Source organism: Oryctolagus cuniculus, chromosome X, assembly GCF_964237555.1.
Source record: "Oryctolagus cuniculus chromosome X, mOryCun1.1, whole genome shotgun sequence".
NCBI classification, from domain to species: Eukaryota; Metazoa; Chordata; class Mammalia; order Lagomorpha; family Leporidae; genus Oryctolagus; species Oryctolagus cuniculus.
Window position 1 is genome coordinate 16,391,921 of NC_091453.1, and position 22,124 is coordinate 16,414,044.

The 22,124-nt window shown below is 37.7% G+C and overlaps 1 protein-coding gene across 1 annotated transcript in view; it reads left to right on the forward strand.

The window, feature by feature from the left end:
* IL1RAPL1 (interleukin 1 receptor accessory protein like 1) overlaps nt 1-21,860 on the forward strand; it is a 1,403,208-nt gene extending 1,381,348 nt beyond the window's left edge. Inside the window, exons 9-11 of the mRNA XM_051827650.2 lie at nt 5,635-5,778; nt 19,336-19,506; nt 20,254-21,860. Coding sequence (XP_051683610.1) covers nt 5,635-5,778; nt 19,336-19,506; nt 20,254-20,972 — 1,034 coding nt within the window. The 3' untranslated portion in view covers nt 20,973-21,860. The remainder of the gene's footprint in view (nt 1-5,634; nt 5,779-19,335; nt 19,507-20,253) is intronic.
* Nucleotides 21,861-22,124: the final 264 nt, after the last annotated feature.

A 22,124-nucleotide genomic window follows, 5' to 3' on the forward strand; every position in this document is an offset into this window, starting at 1 on the left:
TGGTCATTTCTAACTCTATCACTTCTTCCATATATACCAGTTGTATTCTGAGATGAGAGAGAACTTTATTTTTTATGATTCATATGAGTTCATGCACTCATGCTTTATTCAATTACTATGATTATTCATTTTAACTCACGTAAAGCATACCACCTATGAAGATTCTTTACTTCATAAAAAAAAACAGGTTAATATCCTTATCTGATTTAGGAGAGGAAAAGCGCATTAGAAGAGCAGGCTCTAGCAAACTAAGAAAAGAAGGATGGATACTTTCTCTAGTCTTTCATTTTATTTTCCGTTTTTAATATTTCCTTAGCATGTAACAAGTTCGAAGAGCTGTGGGATCTTAGACTAACCAGGCCCTACTGATAAGTCTTAGTCTGTGACCAATCATATTTGCATTCTTGATTGGCAGTGACGAAAAGCTAATTTGATGCTGTGGCTGAAAACCTCTTTCCAAAATGACAAAAAATACTACCTTGAATGTAAACTTTTTTAAAAAAAGATTTATTTATCTATTTGGGAGGCAGAGTTACAGAGAGAGGGAGAAGGAAAGGTCTTCCATCCACTGGATCACTCCCTAAATGGCCACCATGGCTGGAGATGGGCCAAACCGATGCCAGGAGCCAAGAGCTTCCTCTGGGTCTCCCACGTGGGTGAAGGGGCCCAAGGACTTGGGCCATCTTCCACTGCTTTCCCAGGCCATAGCAGAGAGCTGGGTCAGAAGTGGAGCAGCCAGGACTCGAACCGGTGCCCATATGGGATGCTGGCACTGCAATCAGATGCTTAGCTTACTACAGCATAGCACTGGCCCCTGAATGTAAACTTTTGCACAAATATTTGGTTACACAGATCAAGCTGCTCCATTCCAAGACTATTTTCCTCTTTATTATGATAATTTTATTTGGTATATCCTGCCTTATTCCAAAAAGGACTTTTTAAGAGCAAAACTGCTGTCCTAACATCATAGTTTAGACTATTCCAAAGCATTTTTCTGCTATTATGTGAACAGCAATTCGGTTTCTTAATGTGTTACCAAAAAATTATAACTGCTTCTAAATTGCATTGATGTATTGTAGAATTGAGTTGAATATCTTTTTAGGCAGAGCATAATTATCCTCCTGCCAGGAACAAATAAGGTATACTGCTCCAGAGAAATAAATATGCATATGAATTTATGTGGATGGATAAATCCTTATAAACTTTAGCTCTTTATAACACAATGAAAGAAGAAGAAAAGTACTTGGTGAGGCTAATGAATAAACTGGGATCATTACAATGTCTATCATGCATTTCCCCACAAACTTGTATTTTAATGCATATAAATCAGGACAGAACAATTCAAAGGACTTTATATAATGAAATGAATCAATTTTAGGATGAATTATATAAGAATATGTTCCCTAAAATCCTTAATTATACTTTAGACATGAATGAATATATATTATATATGTAATATATAATGTTATATAATATATTCATTCATTCTTGTATTCTAGAGAGATCAAATAGAGATGAAAACTCCAAGTCAAGAGTTCAAAAATACTTTGTTAAAAATCTTCACTTCTTCAAAGATTTCTAAAAGAAAAAAGTTTGAAAACATTAATATCAGGTACAGGCCAATAAAAAAATTGGAAAATAGGATCCTAAACTATACTAGGTAATTGCAGCAAGATCAGTGTAAACCAAACACATTTATTATTTGCAATGTAATCCAATATACTAAGAGATGGCATGCGCTTTATTTTAATTAGCTGTTTCTTTTAGAGGGTTGCTTGCTCCAACTGTCTTGATAAGAAAAAAATTGTAGTCATTGCTCAAAATGCTTGTAGCAAATCTAGTTTTAAATTGAAGCAATTTATTCCGAAAGCAGTCTACTACAGCAGCAATAATCAATGTGTTTTCCCTTAGTCCATACTGGAGCTTTCCAAGGACTATTGTTAATTGCCTGTAACTAAACGACTGCTGGTGCCCTTAAATGTAACTCTTTGGCACTTGTTCATTTGTTGTATTTAACCAAATGCCAGTTTCCCTTAGGTTTTGCCATGTGATTTTGCTTTACAATTTTCAATATTCAGTCTCAGTCCCTTAAAGGGGGCAGAGTCCATCATTTTAACAAAATAACACAAAGGCTAAACAAATTTATAAAGGTCTGCACTTTCTCACTCCATCCTTAGATGTTGAATTGTGCTGAAATGGAATCTTTTTATTTTTTAAATGCTGCCACTCCAGGCAACTTGAACTAGAGCTGAAAAGCAGATCCCATTTCAAAGGAAAATGACATTTGCTGGGGCAACACCATTCACATTCACATTGGAATTTAAGATAAAATACAGCAGTGGACCCAAATAATTTCTTTTAAGTGTGACAGAATTTAACCCTAATAATTTTGTCCTGACTCAATGGATAAGCGATAATAAGTAGTACTTATATTAAAGAATGTGTCTAGCTTTGAGCAAAAGAATGTGTAGACTAAATCTAATGTGCCATTTTCTTTGGGAGAGTTTGTACATGTTATATAAGTCAATATGATCAATTCAAATCAAATGGAAAAAAATCAACTCACATACATTTATAATAGATAGGCATATTATATTATTGCATAAAAATAATGTATTAAATGAGGAAGGGAACTGATATGCTCACTGTTGGGGAAGATAAGTTTTGTACCTGACCTTCTCATAAGGACATTATAAGAACAAGGTGCTTCTGCGTGTAGTACTACAGAAGTATCTGGGGAGAAATATAACATACTTGGAACATCTCAGGATAGGTGATCGATCTCCTTGTAAATGCTATTTCTTTAGACCAGTTTCTTGTACACATATCAGAAGTAAATTACTACAGCTCAGAAGAATTTTTCCTGCTTATTGCTCATTCTCCAGGAGTTATTCAAGTGACACAAGACCATTTCTATAATTGCTAAGCTATATCAACTCTACTTTCCTTCTCTTATTGCATTTCAGATAATACTATTGACTGGCCAAGTAAATAGAGTATTTTAAGTAGTGTATGTAATTGTTTGAATGATTCATGACAGCTAGCAATGGGAATAACACAACTGAGCATTCATTTTCTAAGAAGACTTTCATACAATTTTTCTGGAAAAACCTATTTGGTTTCTAAAATTTTTAAAATGTTTATAGAGACTAGTATTAGGAATACCATTTGAAGAAAATGAGTTTTTTTTTTTTAAAGAAAGTGAATCGACAGGATTATACCTCAGACTGCTTCCAAAGCTATTTGACTAGATACGGAGACTTAAGGCACGTTACATCAAGTGTGCTTGAGGGTACCACAGACGAATCATTCCCTGCCTGTGCGGTTATCTACAGCAGAGCAGCTGCACCGACTCCTAGCTTTTTTTTTTTAATAATCTATTTTATTTACTTGAAAGGCAGAATGACAGAGAGAGGGAGAGACACAGAGAGAAAAAGATCTTTTATCTGCTAGGCCTTTCCCCAAATGACTGCCAAGAGTCAAGGCTGGGCCACACAAAGCCAGCAGCCAGGCGCTCCATATTGGTTTCTATGTGGGTGGCAGGGGCCCAAGTGCTTGGGCGATTTTCCTCTGCCTTCCCAGGTGCATTAGTAGGGAACTGGATCAGAAGTGGAGCAGCCAGGACTCAAACCAGTGCTCAGAGATGCAGGTGTTGCAAGTGGCGGCTAAGCAAACAGCACCACAACACAGGCCCCTTCTAGCTTGCTTTAGAGCTTCTCGCCACATAGGCCTTGAGTTAGAACTTGTAACTATTTTTTAAAAACTATCAAATTTTTAAGAATTGAAGTGCAATTAACATAAGAGGCATAGGTCATAAGTGTTCAGATCAATGGGTTTTGACAAATACTTACACCAATCTATATCCAAAACTAGATACAAAATATTTCCTTTACCCTCAAAAGTTCACTCTTGCCCCTTTCCAGTTAATTTTCTCTTCACCTACCCCCAAAGCATGTATTTTCTGTTTTATATTACTATGCATTATTTTGGTTCATTCTCAGATTTAATTTAGGTAGAATCATATGGGAGCTGTTATTTTGCATCTGGTGTCCTTCACCTAACAATTTTGTGGAATTCATGCATGCTACGTGTATCAGTAGTTTATTCTTTTATTGGTGGGTATATTCTTATTGTATAAACATACACTATTTATTTATTTGCTTATCATCTCCTGTTAATGAACATTTGGATTGTTTCCAGTTGTGGCTACAATGAGTAATACTGTAAGACTGCTTATATTTCTTACAGGTAAATACTAGGAATTAAATTTTTATCCATAGGGTACATTCATATTTAATTTACTTGAAACCACCCAAGTTTTCCAAAGTGATAGTTCCATAGCATACTTTCACTAGCAATGTTTGAGAGTAGAAGTTAACAATTTTGTTTATTTTTCCATTTCTATTGTTATTCAAGAAATTTTAGAATGGTAAATTCCAAGGGTTTAACATGGAAATTATTTAAGAATGAATCTGAAACAAAGCAAGAATCTAAATACTTATCTCTTCTCCATCATTTCCAGGATATTTCAAATCTGATTTTGCAGGTGTATAACTTACCCCCAGGCCATAAATTAGAGTTTTATGCAGACTTCTGAAAATGATGGAGTTTAACTCATGTCCTGAGAAAAAAAGACCCAATGTACCCCACAGTATTATTCACACACTTATCCTTTCTGTTCCCATAATAGAAGGGAAATACTGTACTGAAGAACATTTTGTGTTTCAGTCTTGGTACTTTGTAGTGCTGTCTTGTGTAATTATTCATGAGACTCAACAAATAAAACTGCTGGAGGTATTTTTCAGTATTCCACACTTCATATTATTTTATATTCTTAGTATAAATGGAAGCAAATAAAGAGGAAAAAAGTTGAAATAGCTTAATGAAAGGAAAACTCTACAGCATATTTTGTTGTGACATACACTGAGTGGCCTGCTTCTTAAGCTCAATTAAGCATTCAGCCTCCAAAGTTAAGGAAAACCACCTTGGCACCACTTTATTCAGTAAGAAGCAACACAAGAACCCTTACTGCTGACAGGAGTCAACAGATGCCAGTCATGAGGTAGTCTTCCCAACACTCTGCCACAGTCCACTGTGCCCTCCCAGACCTGTGCTCTTTCACCCTCACCATCCTTGGACCCCACCCCTCAGATGACAACGAAGATGAGCCCTCTCACTTCAAGATTCGCACAGAATGAGTGCAGAAGCTCAACTAGCTTAAAAGCTTCATATCCATTGGAACCAATGTTTCTTTTATCAATCCCATAAGCATAGCTTGCAGGATCTCCATAAGAGATAGGTTTATATGACTTACTGCACTCGGGCAAACCCAATATTATACTTTTCAGTCAGGTATTTATAATTCTCGCAATACAAATGCAATCTACAAGCCAAAGTTCATTTTTACTGTAAGCAGTGTTGCTTAGCAACAGTTACCATATACTACTTTATCTAGTTACCAAGGAAACAGAGATGGAAAGTTATTAAAAGGTCAAATTCTCACATAAAATGGGGAAAAGGTTGTCCTAACCCATTACCCACATCTGGTCTCATCCAGAAAAACGTGAAATTAAATTGAATTGATGATTTTGGATGTGAATAGTGTATAATTCACGGTTGTGATTTTTTTTCTAGAGCTAATGTACACAGTTGAACTTGCTGGAGGGCTTGGTGCTATCCTCTTACTGCTTGTTTGTTTGGTGACCATCTATAAGTGTTACAAGATAGAAATCATGCTCTTCTACAGGAATCATTTTGGAGCTGAGGAACTGGATGGTGGTAAGTTGAGCTCCCTCTATGAGTCTTTCTGAACATTCTTGTTTCCTGCCATTGTAAATTGAGGGGAAAGAAAAGTTACCTACATAACCACTGGTAGCAGGTCTTAAAACTTTTTCAAAGCTCACTTTGTAAATTCATCTTTTATTTTAAAATGTATGTATAGTGCTTCGGACCCATTAGGTATTTTCTTCTGAAAATTGTAAAGCAACATCTACCCTTTTTAGAATTGTATTCCATACAGCACTTGTGATTTACAAACACTGATTGCACTGCCATCAGAGTTCATTTTCTCTCACCTTGTAATCAGTACTGAAAGGCCTGCTTTACTCCTCTATAGGTAAGGAGTGTCTCTTTTAATTGTGTTCCTAGCCCAGTAGTTTGAAATGAATCCCAATTTGTTCCTATTTAGACTGATCACTTATAATAAACTGTGCAAAATATTTTAGAATTTGTCCAGCAGTCTTTTCAATTTTGTTTTTAGCTATATTTAGATAAGCTAATTTTTATTCTGCATGAAAAAACACATAGAAAAGTAGACAAGTACACTGATTTAACAACAGCATATATAATAGTTTTACTCAAATTTAGAAATATGAGCTATTTTCATGAAAATGTAATTATTGTTTGCTTCTAGTCAGCCATGAATATGCGTATAATCTAAGAGGGATTTGGGGCCATTAAAACTGAGCTCCTTAAAGGTTCCATTAGGAAACTTGAGCATTTTTCACTTTGCAGGTCATTTGAAAAACAAGACAATAGATAAATTTGCCAACAAAGAAGCATATTAACAATGAATAGCGTGGATTTCAAAGGTTTTGCTGTCATATTTACCAACTTTTTTTCACTGTCAGTTTGTGCTAGTTGGTATAAAGGAAAATGAAGCAACTCTGCATGTTGCTACATTTTCAGGGTTCTCTGGAATAAGTCCATAGGTACAACTGTAGGTTATCTGACTTGTGAAGAGAAGTAGTTTAATTATCCAACACTCTTAACACTCCTCCTCATTCACCTTTTTGCCCTGACCACTAACTAGGGTAAAGTCTGAACTGCAGAAAATCTAGTGGGTTTTTTTTTTTTCTTTTTAGATTTTAAGTGCTGATTTCCTATTTGTTCCTTGTTTCTTTCTTGCCTATTCATAATAGTCATTATTTTTCTTTGCCACTGCTTCAAAGAGACAAAAGAAAAAGTTTAGTGCCAAAGTTACTGTTGTGTAAGTACCAAGCAAAGTGCTAGGCATTTCAAAATTGTTTTAACTAAAGTCTCACAAAAATTCTGAGGTCAATATTACAGTTTTTATTTTACTGATAAGGCAATTGAGTCTCCTATAGTAAATAAATAATTGAGTAAATAAGTAATTTACTCAAGAAGCTAACGCAAGAATTACTGTAAATTACCAAGATGGTATTTGAAAATAAGTCTATTTCCAAAGCCTTTATTTTATCATACATTGGGTCTCTACTTTTTAAATTTAGCATGTTCAGTTTAATCTAGAGATATTCTGTTGTTTGCATAATTAATAGATGTTATTTGAAAAAGCAGTGTATTGTATGTAACATGTCTCACTTTATCTATTAACTCTTTTGCCTGATTATTTTTATATTCTGGATGACAAAAATGTTACCCTACTGTCCATTTCCAATTGTCTTTATCTGCCATTTTCTGAATGTAGAAAATGATGGCATATAATGAAAAACATATGAGGCATATGAAGTTAACATTTTAGTGATGTAAAGTTTCTGTGGGGGATTCTGCTAATTGTAAATTCTTCAGTGAGTTCCTTGGATAACATGACTGGATTTTGTTGCTCAGGGGTCCTCAGGTTTCTAAAGTATTTTAAGAAAATAAAACAAACAAATACTAACAAATAATAATGTAACAGAGGAGATTGTTCTCTCATTAAGCTAATATAGTTAATGAATGCCTTAGGAATGTTAGAGCCCTGTCCCTAGGGCCATCTTGAACACAATCAAAGATTTATTAGTGCTTCCCTTAAGATGCCAGTGTGAATACATTAGACTCAAAGAAAACCAAGATAACAAACTTAGCCTCTGGATAATGTTATTGTACAAGTAATTCTAAAAAAGAAAAAAAAGCACAAAGATTCCCCGGGTAATGATTGTTCACATATTTTACAGGAAGGAATTTTCACTAAAAATTCAATCACATGTATATCCTCTCTGTATTAAAGCAAGCTATTACTGCTGAAATGGTGGTCAGAGGCTTGCCCTTAACCCGCCTTTTTCTGCATCTCATGTGACCCTTAAAACTTTTAGATGTAGTGTTCCGCCAGAACCATACTACAGTTCTAATAATAATAATAATAATAATAATGTAAGTTTAAAATCCTTACCTTAACAAAAGTTAGATGTAAATGTAAATAAGTGCAAAATTTCTTTAATTCTCTGGTATTCTGAAATTATTCAACTTACGTCTCAAGTTCCCATTTCAACTGATGGCAAAAAAAGGTCATAACATTTAAGCAGGTGTTGTGGCACAATGGGTTAATCCTGTTTCTGGGATACCCACATCCCACCCCCACATCAGAGTGCCCCTTTGAGTCTCTGCTACTCTACTTCCAATCCTGCTTCCCGCTAATGCATCCTGGGAGGCGGTGGATGGTGGCTCAAGTTCTTGGGCCCGTCCTTTCATATCCAAGGAGACCTGGATGGAGTTCCAGGCTCCTGGCTTTGGCCTGGTCCAGCCCTAGCTATTGCAAGCATTTGGGAAGTAAACTAACAGATGGAAGATCTGTGTGTATGTCTGTCTGTCTCTCTGGTTTTTTTTCTCTCTCTCTCCCTCTTCTCTCTCCTCCTTTCCTTCTCCCTTTCCCTCTGTGCCTTACAAGTAGATGTAAATAAGTAAACAATCATTTTTAAAGTTTCCTAAAAAATGTTGAATTTCAGGGCAGACATTATAGCATAGCAGGTTAATCTGCCACCTGCAACACTGGCATCCCATGTCGGAGTGCCAGTTCCAGTTCCGGCTGCTTCTTGATAATGTGTCTGAAAAAGCAGTGGAAGGTGGCCCAAGTGCTTGGGCCTCTGCCACCCATGTGGGAGACCCAAATGGAGTTCCAGACTCCTGGCTTTAGCCTGGCCCAGCCATTGCTGTTGTGGCCATTTGGGCAGTGAAAACAGAGGATGGAAGATTGCTTCATATCTGTGTCTCTCCCTCTTTCTCTGTCACTATGCCTTTCTTTTAAAACATGTTTATATTCAAAGAAAAGTCATAATCTTGTCATTGCAAGATACTTCAGTCATGTCTGATTTGGAACTCTGCTCCTATTGGGTTAACACTCAGTTGAAAATTGGAATCTTCCCTTTCCCTTCTCCTATTCTTTCCCCCAGGAAAACTGGCTTTAGGGAGCTCACATATTGCTTTTTTTGTAAAAAAGAAAACTGCAATTGCATATTCCATCGCATCCTCACCAGAGCTACTAGCACCTAATCTTTGGACATCCTGAGCATTGGTTACTCAAGGCCAAGATCCTTGGTATGGCCTCTAGTCAGAAGCTTCACACACTTGTCCAGAATATTCTCACTTTGAACTTTATTAGCTGAACTCTGCTACACTCATACTTATTTCTCCATTTAAAAAAGTTAAGCATCTCCTTCACCCACAATCTCTTTAACATGTTGGTCCCATATGAGGCATAGGTTTTTCCTAGGAAGCTTACAGTTTCCCAAGATTTTCCTTGGGAAAAGGTATATAAGTCCTTACTCTTCTCAGAGTCTGCTTCAAACCAAAGGAGCATCTGTTATCCTCTTCCTTTCATGGGGCCCTGAAGGCCCCATCTCAGAAACCCAGGAAGCCTCTGAGTCACATCCCGTTGGATCTTTCTACTCATGCTCTTATGGTTGGATGATACCTACTCTTCTAGTGGTGTAAAATTTTCTGACATGGTTAAATCTCCATGCTGCCTAGCTCCCCAACACATCCTTTCTTTTTCCAAAGACGAGATAGCTGTTAAGAGAAATCCATGCTTTCTAGATTCTTGCCTTGGTTTTAAAATAATGTAAAGTACAATCACAGGTGAGTAACACCTTCTTTGTTATTGGACATCATATTTACCTACCTTGAAAGAGTTATTCATAAAATATTCTTAGAAGTAAGGAGAGGCAGAGAGTGTGAAGAACAGAGAATGAATATTTATCTAATATTTGAAGTAATGTCCTACCATACTGATAGAATAATTACAAATTCATTGATCATTTGTTGACTCTTTCTTGAATAACAAGTTCTGTGCCTACTACTTTATTGATACTCAGAGACTCAAACAACTAGAAATAATTTAAAGCCAGATCTAAATGATTCCAAATCCCAAGAATTGCAACCACTGTATCAGACTAGAAGATGGAGGAATTGGCATCAGGGCTATAGTTAATCAGTTCCTTTGCAGTCATTATAATAGGTATTGCTTGACTATATCAGTTGGAATCATTATCATGATTCTGATTTTTTTTCCAAGATAAAAGATGTTGATGCTTTGCTTGCTTGCTTTCTTTACATTTCTGCTTGTTGTCCTATGCATAACCCTCCACTTTACTGTTTCCCCTGGATTCAGGCCATAGCACTTCTCTGCTAATATCACAGCACTTGACATTTGGGATCACATTTACAATTCTATCTTCAATTGTACGTGTGAAGAAATAGCTTGTATGTCTAAATGTCCTACTCTAAGTAGGACTTAAGTTGTCTTGTTACAGTATTGCTTTTTCCAGTAATCTACTAGTGATGTCCACCAAGATAGGTCCAAAACACAGCTTTTAACCACCCCCATACTTACTTTCATTGCTCTCCATTTTAGAGCTCATTTTCTTATGCCATCCTTTACTTCATTAGCCACACTTTTTCCTCATCTGCCATTCTCAATTAGTCATCAAGGTTAAGTCAATTGCACCTCTTGAAAATAGTTATTCCTTCTTTTAATGTGACTGTCCTGTCCTAGCCTCTTCCACTGCTTTCTTGCTTTCATTCTCTTTCGCGCCACCTTACCCTGCACACTCTAGCTGAATTATATTTCTAAGTATCAATTTACTGACATTCTTTTCTTTTATTTGACAGATAGAGTTATAGACAGTGAGAGAGAGAGAGAGAGAGAGAGAGAGAGAGAAAGAAAGGTCTTCTTTCCGTTGGTTCACTCTCCAAATGGCTGCTATGGCCAGCTGGTGCTGCGCTGATCCGAAGCCAGGAGCCAGGTGCTTCTTCCTGGTCTCCCATGTGGGTGCAGACGCCCAAGCACTTGGGTCATCCTCTACTGCTTTCTCAGGCCATAGCAGAGAGCTGGACTGGAAGAGGAGCAACCGGGACTAGAACCCGGTGCCTATATGGGATGCCAGCGCCTCAGGCGGAGGATTAACCAAGTGAGCCATGGTGCCGGCCCCAACATTTTTTTTTTTTTAATTTCCTTCATTTCTGCCTGCCAGGACAAGTCCAGGCTTCTTAGCTCAGAAAGCAACTGCTATCACAGAATGGCTCAACTTAACTTTTGCAGCATTGCCACTACCATGGGACCTAAAAATGTAGAATTCCTCTTAGAATGAGGTTCTGGTCTTTGGCAAACAGAGCTGTTGAGATCTGATATACGACAATAGGATCATGCATGCTTCTCAACTCCTTTTGGGTAAATGAAGCAATGTAATGGTTATGAGAAGATCAATTACTCCCTCACCACCTTGATTCTACAGTGCATCCACATATACATTTATTAACAAGCAGACTTGTAACACATACAATACACCTGAAGAAGTTCCAGCTGTTCTATATGTGTATTTGTGTATACATGCACACACATTTACAAAAATCCTTGCAAGAAATTTTCTCGAGGCAAATATGACAATATTTCAGTGATAGACTAATATAACCACCTAATGACATCCAATAATATTCTGCATTAAGACATGGGACTACTTTGGAACTAGTCCAGATGAGTTTACCCAACACAGCAGGACACTAGAGTCTTACAGCATATAGGTATATCTCTAAATTAGAGTTTTATGAAGTAATCCATAGGTATTGAATAGCACTGATTTCACCATGGAGGGACCATTTCCCAGATCCATTATACCTAGTAAAAAGCACTACTTTTGCAATGCAACCCTATTAACAAAGTATCTACCTTTGATCAGAAGCAAAGGCAGTTTGCTCAGGGCTTATAAGTGGCTGTTAAAAAAGTGTTGCTTTATTCTAATTAAATACTAACTGGATAACCTGATAAGGGTAAACTTCTGGCTATAGAACAGAACTTATATTAACACAATACCCCACTCTTTGTGCTGGAATAATTAGAAAGAAGATAAAAGACAACATAATGATGTCAGATTCCCTTGCTCTTCCATGACTCTGTCTCAAGCGTCCCTTCTGGTTTTGTTCAAATTCTGTGACCTTGCTTAATGTTTGTTATTTTCAGAGTATAAAGGGATTTGTTGTTGTTGTTGTTTTGGTTTGTTTTTCTTTTTCCCTCTGACAATGGGGTATGCCAGGCAAGCTTATAAGAACTTTATAATCACTAATAGGATTCATATTTTAAAGAAGAGAGAGCTCCTACTTTTATTAAGGGTATCAGACATTATGAATTAGAGCCATCTTTTATAATCTCCATCCCCACCCCTCAGAAAACATGAACATTTGTTCCATTTCAGGCATATGAAACAAATTGGTGTCTGTGCAACCTTTGATCATAGAATTTCATTTTCTTTCTCTTTCAATTACAAGGTCACTCACTATTCATAGATTCAGGAATTATTATCCTCATGTCCATGAGTGAAATACAGTAACTCTGTAAATCATCCAAACGAGCTATAGGGTTGCTTTTTGATTTTGTGTGTGTATTTGTGTTTGTGTGTGTGTGTGTGTGGTGGTGGTGGTGGTGACTGGGTAACATTCAGATACAGGAACACCCTAGCAGGAGTGTCTGAATTTCATGAAATATATAGTTGTTTTTGGTATACGATTGTTCCTCAAATCATAAACTGCTACATGGTAGAAGCCAAGCCTTCGTATCCAAAAATCTGTGCTCCCTTTTCTATACCGTTACCTCTTATCCTCTGTGAAGCCTTATAACATCTATGCTGCCTGCCTCTCTCTGAAGGGTGCAAGGGAAAGAAATTACTGTCTATGGAATGATTGCTTTGGGCCAGGTGTTTTCCTACATGGTGGGGAAATCATTTAATCATAGCCATCTTCAGGAAGGTACTGTTTTATAGATCAGGAAATAAAGTCTCAAATGAGTTATATAAAAAGTTATGACAGTCAGAATTTGAGCTCAGCTGCTGTGTTTTTTTTTTCACTATACACATCATGAGTATTTTAATTAGTGTCACATTTAAGTATTAATTTAAAACTTATGGGTCCAAATAGTCCAGAAAAACACTAAATTACAAAACAGTTGAACTACTAAAATATTCTAAAAATCTCAAAGTGTGCATCACAAGCATCATTATTATAAAATATAATTGCCAGAGACTGCCATGACAAAATCAAAATCTAAAGTGAGTTAAAACAATGACACTTAATAATCACAAAATCAAAATATTAAGATTATATATAGGGGCCGGCACTGTGGCATAAAAGGTAAACCTGCTGCCTGCAGTGCCAGCATCCCATATGGTAGCCAGTTCGAATCTAGCTGCTCCACTTCCATTCCAGCTCTCTGTTATGGCCTGGGAGAGCAGTGGAAGATGGCCCAAGTGCTTGGACTCCTGCACCAGAGTGGGAGACCCAGCGGAAGCTCCTGGCTCCTGGCTCCAGACTGGGGCAGCTCTAGCTGTTGCAGCCATATGTGGAGTGAACCAGCAGATGGAAGATCTCTCTCTCTGTCTCTGCCTCTCATTCTCTGTAACTCTGCCTTTCAAATAAATAAGTAAAGTGTTTAAAAAAAGATTTTATATATATGTCATGCTTGTTCAAAGATATATGATCTCTGTAGAATTTTTAATTTGAGAGATTCTTAGAAGTAAATGTGAGAAATCATACAATGGTAAACTCGCTTTAATGAAAACTCTTGTTGATTTAAATTATATCAATAATAATTTTTAATTATCACAGTTTTCTGAGCAAATATGCTTCACTTAAACATAAAATCACCTTGCATGATGAGATACATGATTCATCTTTGAATCCTCCTCCAGTCTCATTTTCATAACCTATTTGCTGAATGATGGCCTCTGTGGCTAGTCAATTATAAATATTTGAGAATAAAAAGAAAAGCAATGGCCAGCTGCCAATAACATCTGACAACTATTCAATATACGTTTAAAGGTTAAAAACTCCCAAAGACCCCAGATGTCAATCTCTAACAATTTCTATTGTCAGTAAATCTCCTTCCTAGCCCAGATCCAATAGAGCCACAACCTTCATCTTTAAAAGGGAGTCTTTAACCTTACCTTGTCTTAAAAGCTGCATTATTCTAAAAAAAGAAAAAAAATCCATGAATCCCTTGGTTTCTCTTAAACAGCGATTAGAGTTCTCTTAAAGGTGATCTTCATCGCGTTTCCAAACTTTTTATTTTCATTCCGGGTCCACAGTTCCATTTTTATCTTCTCTCATCAAAATTTCTTAATAATTTTGTTTGTTTGCTAAAGAGAGAGAGAGTGAGAGAGAGAGAGAGAGAGGAGAGAAGAAGAGACAAAGAGAAATGTCTTTCATCTGCTGGTTCACTCCCCATATGGCTGCATTGTCCATAGCTGGGCCAATCTGAAGCCAGGAGCCAAGAGCTTCTTCCAGGTCTCACACATGGGTGCAGGGGCCCAAGGAATTGGGCCATCTTCTGCTGTGTTAGTAGGCATATTAGCAGAGAGTTGAATGGGAAGTGGAGCAGCTGGGACTCAAACCTGAGCCTATATGGGATGCAGGCACTGCAGGTTGTAACTTAACCCGCTAAGCCACAAAGTCAGCCCCAATAATGTTTTAAATTTATGTTTTTATTTCTTAATTCTACCAATTGCAAACTTCCTTTTGTCTTCTCAAAAATATCATTTATAGAACATCAAATCTACTAGTTAACTGAGTCAATTTAAGGAGAAAAGTCTACTAGAACTGTTATTTGATTTCAGATAATGAAACAAGCAACTAATTGACTGGATCTTAGATTTTTTTTTTGGGGGGGGGTGGGGGAAGGGGATGCATCTTAGCCAGAATATCTTGAAATTCACAGAAAGTGAAACTTGATGACTATATTTTACATTATGAAGAATTATTACAAAGAGTGTATATGCCAGCTTTTTTCCATTTCTACAGTGAACAGAATTATAGTTGATGACTTAAATTACAGACAGTAAAATTTAAAAAGTAAAGCTCATATTAAGAAATAGACTCTGGGCTGGCTCCGCGGCTCAATAGGCTAATCCTCTGCCTAGCGGCACCGGCACACCGGGTTCTAGTCCCGGTCGGGGCACCAGATTCTGTCCCGGTTGCCCCTCTTCCAGGCCAGCTCTCTGCTGTGGCCCGGGAGTGCAGTGGAGGATGGCCCAAGTGCTTGGGCCCTGCACCCACATGGGAGACCAGGAGAAGCACCTGGCTCCTGCCTTCGGATCAGCGCGGTGCGCCGGCCGCAGCAACGGCAAAAGGAAGACCTTTCTCTCTCTCTCTCTCTCTCTCTCACTCACTGTCCACTCTGCCTGTAAAAAAAAAAAAGGAAATAGACTCTGATATCATCCTATGATTACTTTTAAGCTGTTTATAAACCAAAGTTGAATTTAAATGATCACATTTCTTTTTAAAATATTAGAATAATTTTATTTTTCTATGGTTACAAAAATGTCAACCTTTTTAAAGATTCACCAGTCACATGAAGCTCATACATAAATCTGTGCAGCATGAATTCTGCATCTCCAAAGCCCTGGGTCTTGAGAAAGTCCCCAGAAATAGCTATATAGTGTGAGTCACATGATGCTAAAATGAAAAGACATTTATTCATTTTGTCAGCAAATCTTTGAGAATCTACTAAACTGTAGTCACAAATCTGAAGCAAGCATCTTATAGTCTAAAAGAGAAGGTAATATAATATATATAATATATTATATATATTATAACACTGTAATATAATATATGGGAAAGCAATCACCCTGAACTCAGAGAAATCAGTCTCAACTTCAAAGAAAACAAACTACTGAGCTGCTTTTTATATATACACAATGGGTAGTCATAGATATTTTTTGAGCTACCATAAAGCATCATCAGTGGCGAGCGTTTGAAAAGTAAATTTGGTGACTCTTCTCCAGAAGAAGTTAATGGAATGAGAAGATCAGGTAAAATATAACTGCAACAGCTGAAAAATGAATAGGGCCTGACCTAGGGTGGAAATAGACTTCGAAGATTTTTAGTAATGAATTGCTATGAAATCATTGGTAAAGAAACGTAATATATAGAATATGCATCTGATGTGCGGACACTAAAGAGGAGAAATTCTTATTTTATTAAAATTAAAACAAAATAAAAGGTGATGTTAAGTATGAGACACGTGCTGAACACCCAAATGAAGCATGCCAGGTTACAGGTAGGAGTGGGAGATCATTCATTATTCAGGAGAAAGAGGAGACTTGGACATCTAAATTGAGGAGGCATCTAGACATAAGTAATTGTTGATGTTATGGGCAGTAAGGATGTTTTTAAGGAAAAGCAGACTGAAAGAATGAAATGAACTCAAAAATATCTTGCAGAATTACAGTGGCTATTGGTTGGAAGAGAGCTGTACAGGGAAGAGGTGGGGAAAGCAGAAGCAGACATTGTTTATGTAAGCAAAGGTGATAGCCATTGCGCATGGCAGCTGGTTCATGTCCAGGTTGCTCTACTTCCAATCCAGCTTCCTGCTAATGGCTTGAGAAAAGCAGCAGAAGATGACCCAAATGTTTAGGTCCCTGCCACCCATGTGAGAGACCTGGATGAAACTCCTGGCTCATGGCTTCAGCCTGGCTCAGCTCTGGCTTTTGTGGGCATTTAGCAAGTGAACCAGCAAATGCAAGATTTCTCTTTCTTTCTCTGTCTCTCCCCTTCTTTCTGTAACTCTGCCTTTTAAATAAGTAAATAAATCTTTTTGAAAAAATTTATTAATATATAAAGAATAGATTTCATGTATTTCATATATAGAATTCTAAGAAGATAACCATCCTTGTATCCCTCTGTCAACCATCCTCTTTCCTTCCTTTTCTTTTCCTTTAATTTTTGCAGTAACATAATTTCTTTTTTTTTTTAAGATTGTGTTTATTTATTTGAGAGGCAGAGTTACAGACAGTGAGAGGGAGAAGCAAAGAGAAATGTCTTCCATCCGTTGGTTCACTCCCCAAATGGCCACAAAGGCCGGAGCTGCAACGATCCGAAGCCAGGAGCCAGGTGCTTCCTCCCAGTCTCCCATTTGGGTACAGGGGCCCAAGGACTTGGGCCATCTTCTACTGCTTTCCCAGGCCACAGCAGAGAGCTGTGAAGAGGAGCAGCTGGGACTATAACTGGCACCCATATGGGATGCCAGTGCCACAGGCAGAGGATTAACCTACTGCGCCACGATGCTGGCCCCACATAATTTCAATTTACTTTATAATCACAAGTTTAACACACCACTAACCATAATGTTCAACAAATAAAATGTAGAAAGACAGGTGTATAGACAAGGGCTAAAAACAATAATCAAATCATAAGACGTCAGTGTCATTGTTATACTTTTTTTTCCTATTCTATATTAACTACCACATTTCAGAGAAAACATATGATATTTGTCTTTTTGGGACTGTCTTATTTCACTAAACATAATGGTCTCCAGTTGCAACCATTTTGTTGCAAAAGACAGTATTACATTTTTTATGGACCCTGTAGTGGAGTTGTTAGCTTCTTATATACCTGTGTTAACTTTAGGTACAATAAAGAGTTTTCTGTGTTTGCCATGAGAAGTTACAGTGATGGAATGACTTGTAGACAGCTCAAGATCATCAGATTACTAGAACTAATACACAGAGATGATATGAATTTCAGGAAGTGAGTTTAATTTTGTTTCTACAGTCAAAAGGAGTATCTCAAAGCATCCAAAGCAACAGTCAGGGAAGTCCATTTACCTTTGATGTTTTTTACCTCAAAAGATTTTAAATTAAATGTCTAAAACAGAATTCATTTTATTCTAAAATTGCATTTCAATTCAACTTGATCTAACAACTAAGAAATATACTGATGATTACCAGGAAAGCAGAATGGAGAATGAAGGCTATTGATATAGTTAGGCTCAGCATATTGATAGTACCTAATTTCTATTTTTAAAAAAATTTTATTTATTTTGAAAGAGTCAAAGAGAGAGAAGGAGAGAGAGAGAGAGAGAGATTGATTCTCCACCCAGAGAGAGAGAGAGAGAGAGAGATATTCTCCACCCACTGGTTCACACCCCAGAAGGCTGTAACCGCCAGGGCTGGGCTAGGCCAAAGCCAGAAGCCAGGAACTTCATGCAGATCTCCCATGTGGGTTGCAGGAGCCAAACACTTGTACCATCTTCTGCTGCTTTTCCCAGGCCATTAGCAGGGAGCTGGATCAGAATGTAGAGCAGCCTGGACATGAATAGGCATCCATATGGGATGCTGGTGTCACAGGTGGCAGCTTAACCACTATGCCACAACACTGGCCCCAGCACATTGCTAATATTTAGAATTGAGGTGAGCTAAGAATTCTAATATCATTTTCTAAAAAGGAAATTGACAAATGAGAGATTATCTGCAGGATAAATGATTTCCTATCCTTAGAAAAAGAACAAACGAAGAATTTGGAATGCTGTGTTAGAAAAATTAAGAACATGTGGTAGTAGTCCTCAAACATTTGAAGATCCTTATATAAAAAGGGGAAAGACTGAGGAAAGAAATCAAGTTTTAATACTAAGTCTCTTTCATGTACATTGTACTTTTTGATATCCAAGACCAAACTAGTTACTATGGCAAAAATCAATTTGGCAATACTTAATGTATAAAATGAATGGAAACTAGTAAAACAATGTTTTCTATAATCATTTAGTTTATTAATATTCTCAGTCCCAATATCCAAGACCTGTCTTTCAGTAAACAATTATTCCAAATTTGCCTTTATTCTCTCCCCAAAAGAAAATCAGCCTTACACACTCAATCCCAAAAGTCATTCTTCCACAGTCAAGCCAAGTGCAGTTTTTTCTTTCCAACAGGGTAAAATGGTCAAAGGCTGAATTAGGTGAATGCAATATTTAGAATAAGATCACACTATGATCCAAATATGTGGCTTTCATAAGCAGTTATGTTTCCCAAGGATGTGAGCATCAAAAGCATGGAAGTCAGCATTTCACTCTTTTCAATGATTTTTCCCCCTAGTTTTCACAAAGAAAAAAAAAAACACAAAAATTAAAATGTCCCTTTATACCTCCAAACTCATTCTGGGATATTTGGCATTATTGAACTCTTCAAGAAAATTAGTAATGACCTCATTTTTTTTTTTTTTTTGGTTTCCCAGAAATGGTACATGTGGAGATGTTAGATGTTTATGGAAAAAAAAAAGACATGAATGCTTGCCTGTGCTACTGCTTACTTTGTAGAGTAGTGACTTCAATGTTAATGTTTTTGACAGATAATAAAGATTATGATGCATACTTATCATACACCAAAGTGGATCCTGACCAGTGGAATCAAGAAACTGGGGAAGAAGAACGGTTTGCCCTTGAAATCTTACCTGACATGCTTGAAAAGCATTATGGATATAAGTTGTTTATACCAGATAGAGATTTAATTCCAACTGGAAGTAAGTTAATGTTTTAATTTGAGAGTGTACATGTCCGTGTAGCGATCATAAATTACACAATTTTTGTTTTGTTCTTTACTTCAAAAGTTGTCTGTGCTTGTTTCTCCAGAAAGGAATGTCTTTGTGTATTCCAATTTAATTTGGGGAGGCAGGCATTTGGCACAGTGGTTTAAGAAGCCACTAGGAATACTCACCTGCCATATCCGAGTACCTGAGTTTGAGTCTTGGCTGTGCTCCCAACTCCTGCTTCCTGCTAATGCAGACCCTGGGAGACAGCAGGTGATGGCTCAAGTACTTGGGTCCCTGCTGCCCACGTGGGAGACCCAGACTGAGTTCCAGCTTCCTGATTTCAGCTTGGCCCAGTCCTGGCTGTTACAAATATTTGGGGAATGAACCAGCAGATGGAACATTTGTGTCTGTCTTTCTCTGTCTCTCAGCATTTCAAATAAAATGAAATAAATAATTTCAAAAAAGAAATTTAATTTTTGAAATCTCAGAGATTTCCATTATTCGATAAAACACTGTCATTTTTTGAGCCTTCACATTTAATGAATCCTAGTGAGAGTTGTATCCCTGGGAAAAATATTTCTAACATTAGGAGAGGCAAAGCCCACTGTGTTCAAGTGGTCATTGGCTAGTTTTGCCTTCTCAAGGTTTCACCCAGCAAACCACAATTTAATGTGTGGAAGAGAATCTACTGAGGCTTTCTGGACCAAATGTTTCATCTATTCTTTTTCTCTCTTGTAGCATACATTGAAGATGTGGCAAGATGTGTAGACCAGAGCAAACGGCTGATTATTGTCATGACTCCAAATTATGTAGTTAGAAGGGGCTGGAGCATCTTTGAACTGGAGACCAGACTTCGAAACATGCTTGTGACTGGAGAAATTAAAGTGATCCTAATTGAATGCAGTGAACTACGAGGAATCATGAACTACCAGGAGGTAGAGGCCCTCAAGCACACCATCAAGCTCCTGACGGTTATTAAATGGCATGGACCAAAATGCAACAAGTTGAACTCTAAGTTCTGGAAACGTTTACAGTATGAAATGCCTTTTAAGAGGATAGAACCCATTACACATGAGCAGGCTTTAGATGTCAGTGAGCAGGGGCCTTTTGGGGAGCTGCAGACTGTCTCGGCCATTTCCATGGCCGCGGCCACCTCCACAGCTCTAGCCACTGCCCATCCAGATCTCCGTTCTACCTTTCACAACACGTACCATTCACAGATGCGGCAGAAACACTACTACCGAAGCTATGAGTACGACGTACCTCCTACCGGCACCCTGCCTCTTACCTCCATAGGAAATCAGCATACCTACTGTAACATCCCTATGACACTCATCAACGGGCAGCGGCCTCAGACAAAATCCAGCAGGGAGCAGAATCCAGATGAGGCCCACACAAACAGTGCCATCCTGCCGCTGTTGCCACGGGAGACCAGTATATCCAGTGTGATTTGGTGACAGAAAAGCAAGGGACGTCCCGTCCCTGGGAGCTTGAATGGAATCTGCAGCCCAGTGCCTGGAACTAAATCCTCGACTGCTGCTGTTAAAAACATGCATTACAATCTCTAGAACACGAGGAAAAACAGGGTCTTGTACATATGTTTTATGGAATTTCTTTGTAGCATCAGTGTCTTCCTGTTTTACCATGTCTCTTTCCATTACATTTTTTGACTTTGTTTTATATGTCATTGGAATTTGTAAATTTACATTTTTTTTAAAGAAGAGACTGAAGTATAGATAGAAAAACCTTTTTTGCTTCATTACTTTAGTTTTAGAATGGGTTTTAATTTCCTTTTTGTAAATTTTATTTTGCTCTTAACATTTCCTTGGGGTGCTTGGACAAATCTATCCGATGGGACAAGGAGCACCGGATCCTCACTCGGGTTCTGCCTAGGATCAGCTGGGCCACATCGGCCTTCAGAGAGCAGTGCGACACACGCCAGCATTGCCACTTGAGAGAAAAATTAAAAAGAGAGAGAAGAACACTTGTGCATAGGAGGGCCCCGCCAGTCAGAGCCCTGAATCTCTTCCTTGTCCCGCCTCATTCCCCACCTCTACCCTTCTAATGGCGGCATGATGTGTAAACTGCAGAGGGGTGGGGGTGGGCCTAACTGTCTTAACATAGTCAATTCACTGCTCTTCAGAATACACTCTAGACCCAAAGGTGTGCTAGTCACTTGACAGTGACCACTACAGAGTGCTAAGAAGAGAAGATCAAGGGCACGAAAATGGGGGAGAGTGTTGTTTCCGTTTTTTAAATGAGTTGATGTACCCTTATATATATAAATATATATATAAATATATATAAAAACAACAAAACAAAACAGACAAAAAAAACACAAAAAAGCAAAAAAACAAAAACCAAAAAAAAAATCAAGCCCTATATTTGATCACTTCCTGGAAAGGCATGAATGTGTTTGTGGCTGTTTTTGTTTAATATTCTACTTCCTCTTTTCCCTCTATATTTTTTCTGCAAATGAGATTATGTGCAAATGCCAGGCAAGTTAACTCAAAAGGGTGAATCAACGCAAGTCAAAATGAAATTTGCATTGGAGGCTTCCGAACCAAAGGGAAGGACAGGATGTGTCATCAAATATGTTTTGTCACCTT